Source organism: Schistocerca cancellata, chromosome 1 (genome assembly GCF_023864275.1).
Source record: "Schistocerca cancellata isolate TAMUIC-IGC-003103 chromosome 1, iqSchCanc2.1, whole genome shotgun sequence".
Taxonomy (NCBI): Eukaryota; Metazoa; Arthropoda; class Insecta; order Orthoptera; family Acrididae; genus Schistocerca; species Schistocerca cancellata.
In genome coordinates, this window is record NC_064626.1 from 785,640,638 (window position 1) to 785,657,098 (window position 16,461).

General features: G+C 37.9%; 1 protein-coding gene across 1 annotated transcript in view; it reads left to right on the forward strand.

Annotated features, from left to right (window-relative positions):
* Positions 1-16,461, forward strand: part of LOC126103415 (transient receptor potential cation channel subfamily A member 1) — a 194,009-nt gene that overhangs the window by 74,923 nt on the left and 102,625 nt on the right. The window contains exons 10-12 of the mRNA XM_049912331.1: positions 13,814-13,980; positions 14,063-14,232; positions 14,386-14,530. Coding sequence (XP_049768288.1) covers positions 13,814-13,980; positions 14,063-14,232; positions 14,386-14,530 — 482 coding nt within the window. The remainder of the gene's footprint in view (positions 1-13,813; positions 13,981-14,062; positions 14,233-14,385; positions 14,531-16,461) is intronic.

The window sequence follows — 16,461 nt, forward strand, 5'->3', positions numbered from 1 at the left end:
AGTCTCTCAGGCCAGATCTGTTTCAGTGTGGTGTAATGCAGCAGATTTTCATAGTTTATCCAGAGACCTCAGCAGGCCAGAAGCCATAGGCGATGGATTTCAGGAATTGTGACTGTCTCACACTTGAATTGTGACTGTCTCACACCAAGTATGTTGTACAGTGTGGTGTTTTATAGACATTGTATTTGTTCTAGTACATTTTTGCACTCCAGATGTAGTTTGTATGTTAGAAAGTATGGACATATGAGAAGAAGAAATTTGTGTCAGTCACTGGCAGTTTGAAAGCCATGTGCTCAAGTATTTCTCAAAAGAAAAATCACACAATGCACATAAAATAATAGACATAACACAGTGGGGTAATAACTGAATAACGAACATAGTAGAACAAACATTTTATTGGTGGTCACCTACAGAGTTGGTTTACCCAGTTCCCCATGTTATGCTCTTCTTTCAAGAGACCTACTTTTTTTAATGTTATTTCTGAAATCAGAGAAGGTATTTTAAACCTGTCTTGCAACTCCAAGAAAATGCTTATTTTTGTCACCAAATGTGTTTTGTTTTATTGAAATAACATCAGTGGTCTTAATGAAACACAATACAATTTGGCTTACTTTCTCCATCTAAAAACAGTTCATCACAAAAGATGTTGATGTTAGCACTTAAGATTTTTGCTCCCATCAGGAAACACCATCTGCTTGCAAGATTTTTTTCACGTATTTCCTCATTTACACTATTGTTTCTTGTACTGTAACTGCAAAGACAGATTGTCGACTTATGTCTTAACTTACCCTTGAGATCTCAAAATTTCTCAGGGAAAAATCCTAAAACTTGTCTGGAAATCAGAGAAACATCAGGGAATTTCACTTGGGGGAACTTGTGACAACCCCGGAGGAGGATTGGCTTATTGTGCACCAAGCACATCATAACCGTTTCTAGTCTGCACCTACCATCAGAAAACAAATGATGGACACCCTGCAACATTTTGTGTCGTCCTGTGCCATTGTTCAGGATCTGTGCTATGGAATTACCATCCCATGTGTAGACTGCCATTACCACAACACAAAAGGCACTGTTTGCTTGGTGGTGTCACTGGGAAGCAGGGACTGTGTGTTCAACAATGAATCATGATTCTACACTATCCCAGATGGCTGTTGTCAGCAAGTATGTTGACGACCTGAGGAAAGATCCCATGGTCCCACTCTTCAATGTTTTGGAGAGGCACAGTGCCATGGTGTGGGGGCCCATTGTGTATGACTACATGTCATGGTTAGTAATGATTTAGGGAACTCTGCCAACTTATGTCACTGACATCCTGGATCCTCATGTGTAACTCTCATGCAACAGTATTATGCTGCCATTTTTCAACAGGACAATGGTAGTCCACACATTGCACGTAACTCATATTGAGGTAGTCCCATGGCCAGCAAGATCCCAAAATTTGTCCCCAGTTTAACATGTGTGGGTCAAGTTTGGAAATCAACCTCATCCCAGTGCCAGTATCCAGAATATCAAGGACCCCAACTGAATCAGTGCATATATCCAGGCCATAGGGGATGCAACCTCACACTGATAAGTGGATTTTTTTGTAAACTTGATTCAATTTTGTAATCACTGAAATAACGTCACATATCCTCTCAAGCCACAAAGTTTCATTTTGTTTCCTCCTTCCCCTCTGAATGCTTCACTTTTTTGCCAGGAAGCATATTTTCAGATACAAACCCAGTCTATCAGCTCCATTTCTATGTACAATATGTTAAAGACTGGTCCAGTTATGTTCTTTGGGTCCTATGAACAACCATTGTTTCTTGGATCCAGTCAGTGGCTTTGATCATCACTCGCAACACCTGAAAATGACCCAATCAGTCATGAAAGTCTAGTGCATAAAATGAAATTATAAGTCTAGTTGTAGGCCCAAAACATTCCTTTTGATCTGTTGTGTTGGGAATACATAAAAAGTTACATTTATAACTTGTGTTCACAACAAGTGTAAACATTTGCAAAAGCTTACCAACTTCAAACAGTGAGTATGTTGTAGAGCCTGTGTTTATCTTACAGCCAAGTTACAGTTTCTTGGATGAGATGCTAGATGGTTTGTTGGAGCTGATTTAAAGATTAAGGAGCTTGTACACGTATCTGAAATTTGGTTGCAATCTTAGTAAAACGTGCTCAAACAAATATACGGAGAGGGCTATTCAGCAGTGTTTCAAAGATGGTGTGATTTTGCTTGACCCAGAACCAGCCGTGGATGATATTCATTTACATATGGCATACATATTGAGAGGACTGTGGTGGGTTTCATTATATACTTTCTGAGATTTTTCAACAGAACTCTGACTATATGTGGAATTTTTCAGAACAACGTTTATTGAAAATCTTCTGTCGCAATACATCAGAACAAAATTTATGCTTCTCTTGTTGACCGTTATCCAAAACAGAAGCAATTTAAGATTGCTCTGAAAATAAATGCTTAAGAAAATGATGATAAAGACATCATTAGTACATTTTTAACAGTGGCCTGAGTATATACAATTTGATTAAAATTAACTTGATATTTGACACTTCACGTGTTGGAGCTGGTTTCCTCTAATCAAAGCCCTTAAAATCACACCCAAACCATTTGCCATTGCAAAACTGCACAACAATTGGTCAGGTCACTTCAAATTCATTTTCTGGCTTTCTTTCTTCATGTGTCTGGATCCCAAATCATGGGTCTGGCACTTTCATTTCATATTCCATCACATATGATAACAGGGTGACTGGCTCACCCAAGTTTTTTTGTATGTAGTCAGCCAGTGATATTTCCTTGTGCTTTTCTTTTAGCTCCTTTGTCATTTTACTTGTGCTTTAATTTCCTCTCTAGCAACTTTTCCTCTTTCTGAGTTGTTTTGTGAGATAGAGTGCCTATGTGGTCGTTTTGAGTGCAACAATTTGTAACGATTTTAGCGATTATCTCCACATTTGTTTGTTTTAATGAGTGTAAGGTGCTGATAACCTCACCATTGAGAGCCCATAAGATCCAAAAACACACACACACACACACACACACACACACACACACACACACACACACATTGTTGTTCAGTAAAAGTGCACAAACCTAATGTGCAGAAGGTTGTAGGCTCGAATCTTGTCAAATTTATTTTAATGTTAAATCTAATCAAAAGAGTTTACTATTTTTATTCAATTAATTGGTTTTAATGTAATTTTTTATTTCTAATACTTTGCCATGTCATTTTCATCATCATACTTAGTTTGTTATTTGCTCTTATTTCTGTTCCCATCATTCTTTATTCATTTGGAATCTGTCTGTATCACCTGCAATCAGCGGCCAAGTGTCAACGAGGACTACTTATTGGCTGGTAATGTGGCAGCTCATTTAGCCATCGTAAGGATAGGTTCTGGTAATCAATGATAGCAAGAAATTATAGTTTGCTTTTAGTGCTGAAACTGATTTTTCCCCCCTTGAGTTCACTCATAGAGTTTTGCTTCAGTCATTATGAACAAAGATGTTGTGATTTTAATTCTGCAGCAGATTGTTGATCGCCATTTTCTCAGGTACACTGCACATCACGAGGTCGTGGTTAGTGTAGGAAATTCAGGGCTTCAAAATGCATTACCAGTTTAGTCATTGATCTCTTAAAATCAGCTGTCAACAAAGCTTATTGCATTTTCAACATACCGTATGGTGGCCAGTTCCAACATTGCTCCACATTACACATTAACAGCATTTGTAAAGTGACCCACCATGTTTGTGTGTCTCCTATAACCTAGTGGTAGACGGCAGCTGATGTTGCAACACTGTAGTGGTAAGTGACATATGTCAGCTATTGAGTAATTTTACATGGACTATAGTTACAGTATCAGAATGAAGACTTCAGTCACTGTAGTGATTGAGGAAATAGTTACCATGACCAAAAGAAAATATGTATTTTTCAGTAAGTACCAATGTGCTGTTTGCTGATCAAGATATTCTTTGACTGGAAAGGCACAAGATAATGCTCTGTTGTCTCATAGTAAATGAAGAACTTTACAAAAAAGCTTGATCCAATTGAAGGTATGTTATGTATGAGAACAGGCCTGAAATGAAGTTTGATATGTCAACATGCATAATTTCTGATGAAAACTTCTTCAGTGGACCACTACACATTTGCTGTAGTGCATCCACTGTTTTTACTGACTTCTGCCCAGATTATGTTTCCTGTTTGCTGAACTTTAAACCATTCTGGATGAATGTTGTTACCATGGTGCAGAAGTTATTCAGCAAAATTGGATGAGAGTACTACTTATTGCTGAAGAGTGGTGCATTTCTGGTAGCATTCGAACAGTCAATGATACAAAGAGCATAGTAACAATTTCATTTGACTCCCAGCTTGTTGCAAGCCTTTTGATTTGATGTTACTTCAACAGCTTTCATGACAAATTCCACTACTTTTTTATTTCACCAGTTTCTCATTGGGTCTCACATTATTTGATCTGTACTCAGAGTGATTCACAAATTGGATTTCATCCCCTCTTCCCAAATTCAAAACCCGGGCTCAAAGTCAAGCTACCATCGGTTAGTATAGTAGTATTTTATGCCAGCGGTGACAGTTTCATGGCATTGTCATGTCTGTGCAGATACAAAAATGCTGATTTAGAAATTATAACTTTGAGCACCTATGTCAGTTGATACTACAGAAGTCTGGTAATCAAATCCAAGTGGTGGCAACATGGTTACAGTGTAACCACCACCTCAAGCACCCCAGGCAGCCATATGCAGCGTCAATTGCTAACTTGTATGGTCTCTCACACAAGAGTCATTTTGAATATCACCAATGTCCTAATTCAGGACATAGTTGTCCATTTAACATCTGGCCATGAGATCCAAACTATGGCATTTGCCTTGTCTAACCTTTCTTTGTCTGAAGTTGCTAAGATTGTGGAATCACAGGAGTTGACAACAGCAATGAAGGAAATACTGTATGACAATTGGTAGATGGTCAAGTTAGAAGTGTGTGGTAAACAAGACCCTGATACCCTGTAGAGTGAGCCATGTAACTTAATGAACGTTGATGCCATTTACAATTCAATTGCAGTTACATCATAGCACTACCCATCTTTTCTTGCATCAGACTTAGCGATTTCAAGTCAGTCACATCATCTTAATTCCTGCTAATGGCATTTGTAGAGTTCTCAGTGTTGCCATGATTCTGCATCTTTCCTGCTCCATAGGCAAATCAGTGGTCCTGCCTCAATTGTCATTTGGTGCATATGTGGTGGTATTGCCCACATGTATATGCATGTGTGAGGTATGCCACAAGGTAGGTCATTTGGCAACGATTTGTGACAGCCGATAAGATATGGGATGGTAATTGGAGTACCTGGTGCTTCCCCTCAACTGGGAGGCTGTCTCTGATACCTTACAAGCATCACACCAGCATATTCTGATTATGTTGGTAGTGAGTGGGTGATCAATCAAGTTTCAGGTAGGTATGGGAGCAATGATCTAAGCCTACAGCTATATCTATACCTTACATACTGCCGTTGAAATGCATTGCAGAGGTTATCTCCCATTGTACCAATTATTCAGGTTTAGTCCTGTACATATGGAACATGAAAAGAATGATTTTTTACATGTCTCTTCGTGTGATGTAATTAGTCTAACCTTCTCCTCATGATCCCTATGTGAGTGATATATAGAGGGTTATAGTATATTTCTTGAGATGCCATTTAAAGTCAGTATTTGAAACTTTGTAAGTAGGATTTCTTGGGATGGTTTACATCTGTCTTCAGGAGTCTGCCAGTTAAGTTTCTTCAGCATCTCTGTGACACTCTCCCACAGTTCAAACAAACTTCAAACCTGTGACCATTTGTGCAGCCTGTTTGTGTTATTTGATATCAGTCAAGCAATCTCCTTTGTAGACTGATTGTATTTTCACCTGCTTTATTCACAACTGAGTATATGACATCATTCCAGTTCATATCCCTACAAAGTGCTACACACAGATGTTTGTGTGAGTTGGCTGCTTTCAACTGTGACTCATGGATATTATAGTGACAGGATACTATATTTTTCCATTTTTTGAAGTCCATAGCAGGTTGCCAATCTTTGCACCTCTGCTGGATATGACTGAAAATTTATTCAGTTCTTTCAGAGGGTCCTACATTATAGATAACTGAAAAAGTTTAAGGTGACTATTAATGTCCACAAGATCATTAATACACAACATCAACAGCAGGGGTCCCAACACACTTCCCTGGGGCACACTCAAAGTTACTTCTACACGTGATGATATCCAAGTTAATTTGCTGTGTCCTCCCTACCAAAACTTGTGAATCCAAGCAAAAATCAAACTAATTAATTTATATATAACTTGCGGGCTGCCCTACATTGCAACAGCCACTATGTCAAGTTGCGTCTTACAGTAAACAGTGTATTCATTTGAGGGGGCAATTCTCTATCTCTGCATGTTATAAAAATGTAGAATAACTTATACTGCCAATCTATATGCTGTTGGTGAAATTTTTTTTTTTTGTTTAGACACTTCTGTTTTTGGTTTCCAAATAGTTGACAAAGTACATTTAGTATATCAAGCAGTTTACCTCAGCAGTTTGGTCCCGTAGCAATTCACACACATTTGAACAGTTGCATTTCAAGACTTGGTGTCTTTAATATGATCATATGATCATCTGTTTGAGAACACTATGGGTCAGGCAGAAAATTTTGGGGCACATGACTTCCTTAAGCCATCAGCAATACCCAAATTTTGTTGCCCTGCCCAGTTCCCTACAACGTGCATGATGAGGTCAAGGTGGAGTTGCAGCATTACTGGACTTCAGTTTCATTTTTTTTGTATTTTATTGAGCCAGTCAGCCACCACAGTGATTCAGAAGCTGTAAGAGTTGAAGAGTTGCTGGTAACGGTGTGAGGGGGACGAGTATTTTTCACATATCAGCTTTCATGACACAGTATGGCAGTTACTGTTGGATGCCACTTTTTGGAACATTTTAGTGCTCAACACCCACTTTGGGCTCAACAAGTTTAATTGCTTGCATTTTTTAATTTTGTGTGTGCCAGGAATTTATCAATGATATTTGGGGCAGTTGATTTAGGACATTCCCTGTAGCATAAACTACCTTGATGACATCTGGATCATGGGCTGCAAATGAGAGTAGCGTTTACAAAAGCTGCTGGCTGTTTTCCAGTGCTGTTTTGTGAACAGCTTTCATCTTAACCTGGAAAAATGTATTTCTTTTTTCCACCAGAGGTGTATTTTATGGGACATGTGCCCAGCAAAGGTGGCATCATCTGCATGGACAAGCATGTCAAAGCCAGTTGGCACCTAAGAACCTGAAGGGCTCCAGTCCTTTTAGGGCAGAATTTCTTATTTTGCTAATTCCCCAGGCTCTGCACATTCACCGTCCTCTTAATTGGCTTCACCAAAAGGTTTTCAAATTCATGTTGTCTGTAGACTGTCAATGGGCTTTTCAGTCCCTCAAGTTGTGTTTGTTTTCTGCTTCCTGTTTGGCTCCTTAATGTCAGGTCACCTGTTAATCCTAGCCGCCAGTGCATCCCAGTGTGGCATCAGAACCCAGATGACACCAAGCAGCCCATCGCTTATGCATCAAAGACATTTACTGCAGTGCAACATAACTACTCGCATATGGAAAAGAAGGTGCTAGCTATCATTTTTGGTGTTAAAAAATCTCATGTTCTTTTTGTATGGAGTCCATGGTTTCTTATTCAGCTCTCACTCTAAGCTACCAGACTGGATTGCCCAACAGTTACAGAGTTGGATCTTCTTTCTCAGTAATTATTGCTATGATATTCATTACCAGTCCACACCCAGTAAGCAAATGCACATGCATTATCGCTGTTGCCGGCAGGACCCGATCTGGAGTTCAGTTGACAGGAGGCTCTAGTTTTAGCATTGGGCAATACCTTGCAGCAGACATTGCTGGCTTTTTGTTTGATGGTGCAGGAGGTCACAGCTGCCACAATGGCCAACCTGCTTTTCTAGAAAATTGTCTCAGCAGTTCAGGTGGGATTGCTTGAGTGGACTCTTTCTGGAGCACATGTAGTGTGGTACACAATTTTTTTTTCTGTAAAAATTGGTTCAACATTGTCCAGTGGGTCCTCATGCCAGCTACAGAGGAGCAAAACTATTCAGTGATTGTCCCTCTGGCATTGGGTCCTCACATACTCCAGTTCCTGCATGCGTCATGCTGGGATACGTGCCTTATGAAGGCTTTGGCACGATGTCACATCCACGGGTCAGCAATCAATCACTGTATTGAACACTTTGTGGGGCCTTGCGTGCCAAGTGTACAGAACTCAGCTGTGCCATCACATCAGTTTTCACGTTGTCTAGTCCCGGAGCACCCTTGAGACAGGATGCATGTTGACTTTTCAGCTCTTGTTTGAGAAGCATATGGTTGTCGGTGGTCAATGTATTGCCCGATTTCCTGTATGTTGGCCAAACCATCCTCCAGAACTTCAGCTGCAACTATTCACATGATGTCAGTCATTTTTGCTATTGAGGGCTCTCTATCTGTCAGAACTACTTGTTCCTTCCTCAGAAATAGATAGGCTGGCAGAACACCCAGATGTGATGATCCACCTGTTGTGATGACAAGAGGAGACAAAGGGGGAGGACATGTGTCAGAGAAAGTAGGAGGACAAAGGTAATTATATTTACAAGCACTACACTGGCTTTGATCTATATACAATGCACTCACAGTGAGAAGAAAAATGGATCAGGATTAAAAGAAATGAATTGTTTAGTTAAGAATTAGGAGGAAAAGGAGATTGAAGTAAAAATAGAGAGAGAGAAAGAGAGAGAGAGAGAGAGAGATAGGGAGGAGACTAACGATACAAAATTAAAAAAAAAGTAAAATCATAATGAGACATATGAAATACAAATTATATATATAAAATTATAATGAAAAAGACTAGTGTGGAGATAGAGCTGCATGAAACAAGTTCTCAGACTAAAGAACACAACAAATAGAAAGGGAAGGGGGAGGCATTTGATGGTGGTTAAATCTAAGAGGGTATCAAGATGTGAGGATGTGTTGGAGGGAAAGTTCCCATCCCTGGAGTGCAAGGAAACTAGTAATGCATGGGAAAATCCCTTGAGTTATGCTGCAGAGCATGTTTCGCAATTGAGTAGTGTGTATACACAGGGTAGACAGTTCTTCTATACTATTCAAGCACTCAGCCAGTTAATGTGGTCATTTATGAAGTACATGAAGTACATGCGCACAAGTTAACTGATAAACAATGTGTGGTTTCCCAATTTGCTTTCCTTTTGAGATTGTAGGATTTACCAGTGGTTGGGCTGGGTTAGGTTGTAGTGAGTGGGTGCATGAGGCAGGTTTTACAGTGGTAAGGATTGCAGAGTAGAAACCTTTGGAGTACGGATTATGAAATGGAAATGGCATGCAGTTTGACTAGGACATTACAGAGGTTAGGAGGTTGATGGAAGGTGTTCATGGATGGTGTGGGGAGAATATCAGAGAGGGAGGATGTCATTTCAGGGCTTGACATTTATAGTTTTCTCAAGAGTTTTTTTTTTCTGTATTGTTTTAGGATAACCACAGAAAATCTAAATCAGGATGAATTGACAGAGAATGAACCTCGACTTTCTAAATGTAGGACCACTTATTTACTAATATGATTCCTAATGTGTTTAGCAGATCAATAGATGAACTCAGTTGATATAGTAAGGATTTCTAATTTGTAAAATTTTCATATACAGTGAGCCAGAGTATTACTTTTGTTACTTATGCTTATGGCTTTTTCGCTGTTTGATAATTGGACCCATGCTTTGTGTATTTGATCCTCAGAGAAGATTTCCATATCTAATAACTGAGTGTATGTAAGAACATTATGTTACCACAAGGTGCTGGCTGCTGTGTGCTGATGATATGATCCTAAGGGCATCACAAGCTAATGACATTCTCTTCACCACCATTTTCGTACGTTCATTCCATGTCATCTGAAGTCAATATTCATCCCTAAAAGCTCTGTGTATGCTGCAATCTGTATATTTCTGATTTATGGCAATATAATGGTTTCCCTCTTAAAACTAAAAGTCATGATATTTGTCTTCTCTGTGTTCATTGCCTTGTGATATATGATAGCCTATATGATAGCCTGGGAAGAGATAGCCATGACAAAACTCTTCCATCTGCTGAGCAAGATGTATGAGACAGGTGAAATACCCTCAGACTTTAAGAAGAATATAATAATCCCAATTCCAAAGAAAGCAGTTGGTGGCAGGTGTGAAAATTACCAAACTGTCAGTTTAATAAACCATGGCTGCAAAATACTAACATGAATTCTTTACAGAAGAATGGAAAAACCAGTAGAAGCTGACCTTGGCAAATGTCAGTTTGAATTCCAGAAAAATGCAGGAACATGTAAGGCAATACTGACCCTAAGACCTCTCATAGAAGATAGGTTAAGGAAAGGCAAACCAATGCTTATAGCATATGTAGACTTAGAGAAAGTTTTGACAATGTTGACTGCAAAACTCTCTTTCAAATTCTAAAGGTGGCAGGGCTAAAATACAGGCAATAAAGGCTATTTACAATTTGTACAGAAACCAGATACCAGTAATAAGAATGGAGGGGCATGAAAGGGAAGCAGTGGTTGAAAAGGAATTGAGACAGGGTTGTAGCCTATCCCCAATGTTATTCAGTCTGTATATCAGGCAAGCAGTAAAGGAAACAAAAGAAACATTTGGAGTAGGAATTAAAGTACAGAGAAAAGAAATAAAAACTCTGAGGTTTGAAGTTTGCCAATGGCATTGTAATTCTATCAGAGGCAGCAAAGGACTTGGAAGAGCAGTTGAATGGAATGGACAGTATCTTGAAAGGAGGTTATAAGATGAACATCAACAAAAGCAAAACGAGGATAATGAAATGTAATTGAATTAGATCAGGTGATGCTGAGGGAGTTTGATTAGGAAATGAGACACTTAAAGTAGTAAACAATTTTATCATTTGGGAAGTAAAATAACTGATGATGGTCAAAGTAGGGAGGATATAAAATGTAGACTGGCAATGGCAACAAAAGCTTTCCTGAAGAATAGAAAATTGTTAACATCGAGTATAGATTCATCGAGTATAGATTTAAGTGTCAGGAAGTTCTTTCTGAAAGTGTTTGTATGGAGTGTAGTCATGTGTGGAAGTGAAATATGAACAATAAACAGTTTAGACAAGAAGAGGACAGAAGCTTTTGACTTGTGTGGCTACAAAGGATCCTGAAGATTAAATGGGTGGGTCACATAACTAATAAGGAGGTAATGAACAGAATTGGGGAGAAGAGAAATTTTTGGTACAACCTGACTAGAAGAAGGGATCAGTCGGTAGGACACATTCTGAGGCATCAAAGGATCACCAATTTAGTACTGGAGGAAATTGTGAGGGGTAAAAATCATAAAGAGAGACCAAGAGATGAACAGAGTAAGCAGATTCAGAGGGGTGTAGGTTCCAGTAGTTACTCAGAGATGAAGAGGCTTGCACAGGATAGAGTAGTATGGAGAGCTGCATCAAATCAGTTTTTGGACTGAAGATCACAACAACAACATATTTTCATTATTACTTTATTACATACTAACCACTTGTACACATCCTTTACTGTTTCATTTGTCTTCTCAACTAGGATTTCTGGTGTTTTATCAATAAATGTAATGTTGCTGTCAACAGAAAAAACAATTTTCCCTCCATATATGATACTGCCTGGAAAATCATTGAAGTATACTAAAAAGAAAATTAGTCCTATATATTTTCCCCCTGAGGAATACCTATGTAACCATGATAATCGTTTCACTAAAAATTTTGCATCAGCTTTAGTGTGAGCTATTTCTACCCTTTGCACCTTAATTTCCATGTTTGACTGGACCCACTGATTAACTGTTCCTCTTATACCTAATGTTTCTAGCATATTTACTACTATCTTGTGGCTGACGGTGCCAAAAGCCTCGGACAAGTCTAGAAATATGCCCATAACACTGTTATTCTTGTTGAGAGCTTCAGGTACCACTTTCACAAACGCAACTACACCCAATACTGTGCTTCAGTTACCCCAGGAGCCAAACTGTTCTTTATCCAAAAGGTTGTGGTTATTCAGTTAACTCGTTAATGCACAAGTGCCTAAACTGAAACATTTATTGTGCTTGTTAATGTAGTTGGTATGCTGTCTATGGATGCCTTCAGAGTAATGAATGGTACCACAATAGGCCTGCTGACTTCTTCTATTTTAGTTTTTGTATTGTCTTCCCACATTACTGTGCTGGCTATGTAATTTGTTCTGGGTACCTTTTCGAGGGAAATTTTGTGTAGCTTCTCTGGAAAACCAGAAAAATAGTTGTTGACAAAATTTACTAGCTTTACATTTACAAAATTTTCTGATTATATTTTTCTGTCTTTGATAAATTATTATATATTCTGAACATTGCCAACTAACATTAAGAGAATGCTCATCTTAGTATTTGTAAATTGAATATTAATTTTGAATTTTAAAACTGGGATAAATTTTAAGTTTTAAAATTAGTTATAGTTTAAAAACTGTGTAAATGCATCATTTTTGTGCAAGCTTGGAACCATGAGTAGTCCAGATCAGACCAACTGTGTTCTGATCAGCAGTTTGATCAAGTCAAAAATTGTTGCCAGGGTCTGAACAAAGGCTCTTCATAGCTACCATGCTGTTGGTTAAAGATTTCACAGTGATATAATTTCCGCAGAGTTTATACCAATGTTTTTGCATTTTTGTATGATATTACATTTAGATCAGTATCAGTAATGTTCACAAGAGATTGATAACATACTTTGCTGTATATGAAAATTTAAGACAGTATGAACAGAGTATAGAACATATTGGAGCAAGGGGATACCATATCGCTTTAAGTTTCTGTATTCTGTTAAATCTCAAACTAAGTGAAATATCTTTAAACTTTTTTTTTTTAAATTATAGTGGAAGGCAGTGCTGAAGTATTTCATCTTGTTCTGATAAATACAGGACTGCACTTACCTCTGCTTATGAGTAAACAAAATTAAGTGCTTTATCGGCCAGCACTTGCTATGACTTCAGAAACTGTAGAATGAAGCAAATATGTACTAAAATGCTTACTGGATCTCTGAAAGTTACTTTTCTGTGCCATTCATTTTTGTGATTTTTGAATTTGATACTAATATGTGTAACTGCTTTGCTATGTATTCACAGTTATTCATGATCACACTATGTGTAGTACCATAATCTTATGCTTAAGCTATCTAGACAGAAACCAAAAAGTGGTTTAAAAACGAGAAATATAATACTGTATGTTTTCTCATTTATTTAGATAAAATTGAAACAAACTGAAAGTTAAAGTCTTTGGAATTTTCCAACACTTGTAAACCTGTTAGAACTTAATATGCAGCTGTGTTGCTAGAAGTGTTTTGAGGCTAATTTGTTACTTTTCTTTAGTTCTGAATATTCCATGGAAAGTTATGGAGGAATGCTGAATCTAGGAGTAAAGGTGACAACTGACCAAAAGTAGAGGTGTTGAGTTATCAACAGGCCAACAGACAAGACTGAAAACTTCGATAGCTTTCAAATTTCTCGTTTTTTGAACCAGAGTACACATATGTAGCTCAAAAATGATTTATCTGAAAGCTAGAGAAGCTTCAGTCTTCTTTGTGTGCCTGTCAACAACTCAGTGCCTCTACTATTTGCTGAGTCTAATATATTATCTCAAATATTGGTTTCATTTATCTGATTCTGCATTTAGTTACTACAATTTCCAATGCTGTTTGTTTTTACCAATCTAGCATGTGCCTGTTTCAGGACACACTAGAGTTGTGCAGCTCCTTTTGAACAGAGGAGCTCTGCTTCAGAGGGACCACAATGGCCGCAGTCCACTTCACCTAGCATCAATGAGTGGATACACACAGACTATGGAGTTACTCCATTCTGTACACTCCCACCTCTTAGATCAGCCAGATAAAGATGGGGTATGTCCACAGTTATAAATTGAGTGTATATTCAATTAATTCCTGGCTTACAAATAATAGTAAATTGTTTTATTGTCTCTAGAACACTGCTCTTCATCTAGCCACTATGGAAAATAAACCCAATGCCATTGCACTTCTGTTGTCAATGGGATGCAAGCTATTGTATAACTCAATGGACATGAGTGCCATAGATTATGCCATATACTACAAATTCCCTGAGGCAGCATTGGCTATGGTAACACACGAAGAACGGTAATTATCATTATAGCCTGAAAATAACTTTAGTGCCATACAGTTATTTGGAAATGAATTAAAACTTAAAGGCCAGATATTTTTCATAATGTATTTTAATTACTGAAAACTTTCATTTCATTTTATTATTAATTTGATCACATTTTGTTACAGTGCTAGCGAAGTAATGGCTCTCAAATCTGACAAACATCCATGTGTCATACTTGCTCTAATTGCTTCAATGCCAAAAGTCTTTGAGGCAGTACAAGATAAGTGCATTACAAAAGCTAATTGCAAGAAAGACTCAAAATCATTTTATGTAAGTATTAAAACATTCATAATTATCATAAATTGTAGAAAATATAAAATTCCAAAGAAACTTTGTACAATAATTTAGCATATAAGTTTGGTAATATAGATTTTACTAACAAGGTTAAAAATTTATTATAGCCCTGTGCAGTTCCATCTTCATTTTGATGGTTATCAGTTAATGTTCTGCAGCCATGGTGAAATTATTCTTTCACATTTAACTCTGATGTCAGACCAAAGTCCACAAAGCCGATGCTGTCCTTCAAAAATTCCAGTGAATTAGTACTGTTTTTATCTCTTATATATTTTATCTTCAGCAAAGGCTTTCTTCAAACTACTCATATGCTAATGGCAGATTTCTCCATTCAGTGTGAGGAATACTGAATTCTTGTTATCAGGTTTTTGAGTGAATTATTCCGGCATCTGATTCATTTTTTACTTGATCTCAGCATTGTTCAGAGCTTGTAACAGGCTATTCCAGTAAATCCATATGATTTTCTTTGAACTATGAAGCATTCTCCTTGTTTTCTGGAGAGAAGCATTATCGTGGTAGTACAGGATATGTCTGTTTACAGTCTGTTCTCACAATGAGGAAAGTATTACTGTGAGCATTATATTTTGATAAACACAGGGTTGCCACAAGTTATGGAAATCTGGGAATATCAGGAGACTTCATACAAGTTAGAGAAATCAGGGAAATTCGAAAAAAGAGCATTGGAAAATCTTGTTTTTGGCTCAGTGGATGAAACGGTTGTTTATGAAGACACACTGCTTCATTGCTGGCTGGGCACGGTTGAGTAGCTGCTGGATGTCATGCGCCCACTCCCTAGTTCATCCTTCCTACTGTTTCTCCACTTCCCTCATCTTGCAGTCAGTGCCACAATGCCAAGCAGCTGCTGATGAGAGCAACAGGGAAGCATGGCAAGTGGTGTGTTTGGATTTCAGAGTATTTGCACAAGTTAACTGTTGCACAGATTGATCATCATGGTCTTAGTTCATCAAAACACTATATGAAACTCATGAAGATGTTAAAGTACCCAAAAGATCCATTACTGCCAGCTAAAATATCTTTTTTGACTGTTGTTTTGGGTTAGGTGATGCTCTTTTTGAGGGATTTCCAATGTTAGGTCCCCATGGCACCTTTCCTGTACATTGCTTTGTTTTCTGTTCTTACTGATGTGATATTCATAATAGTTAAGCCTGCTGCAAAATCAGTATGTGATATAAAACTTCATAATGAAGCTAGTTTTATTCCTGCCAAAGAAACTAATTTAGGTTATGCTGTACAATCTGAACTGAGGAAGGTAAAATTGCCTGCCAAAGATATTTTAACATTCAGGATTGAGTGTAGGGACTTTCTGACCAAACTGTCCTCAAAGCTCCTTCTAAAGTTACCTCTGAAGTATAGTGTTTGTAGATATATAATCTTGTGAGATCCAGTTGTGATAAATAGCAGCCTAAGAAAAAATAAGCATAGAATCTCAAATACCTTGCACAAATTCTCTTCGCAGAATTTGATTGAGAGCTAAGGACTGTGGTACAGTTGAAAAAGAATTCATGCAACTTCTTGGTCAGCAAGAATTTTTGGAGCTCTGTACAAGCTGCAACATAAATGAGATAGGAATTTATCACTTTTGGAGAGCATGGTGATACCACAATGTCACATTTGTATAGCTTTCTTCAAAAAGTTCTCATAATGAGTCATGGTCAAGCCTTCATAGACGAAGATTTTTCCATTATCAGAAAATGTGTGATAGTCAAGAAACCAAGTCATTGGTAGCCATACATTAAGTATATAATGGCCTGAAAATGGCTGGTGATGTATTTAACAGTGACGTTAACAAGAGAATGATTCTGGATTATCGCAATGCTCAAGATTGGTATGGTGAGGCTTTAAAGGAGAAGCAATGACTAGAAGATGAAGATTTCAAGAGAGATAGA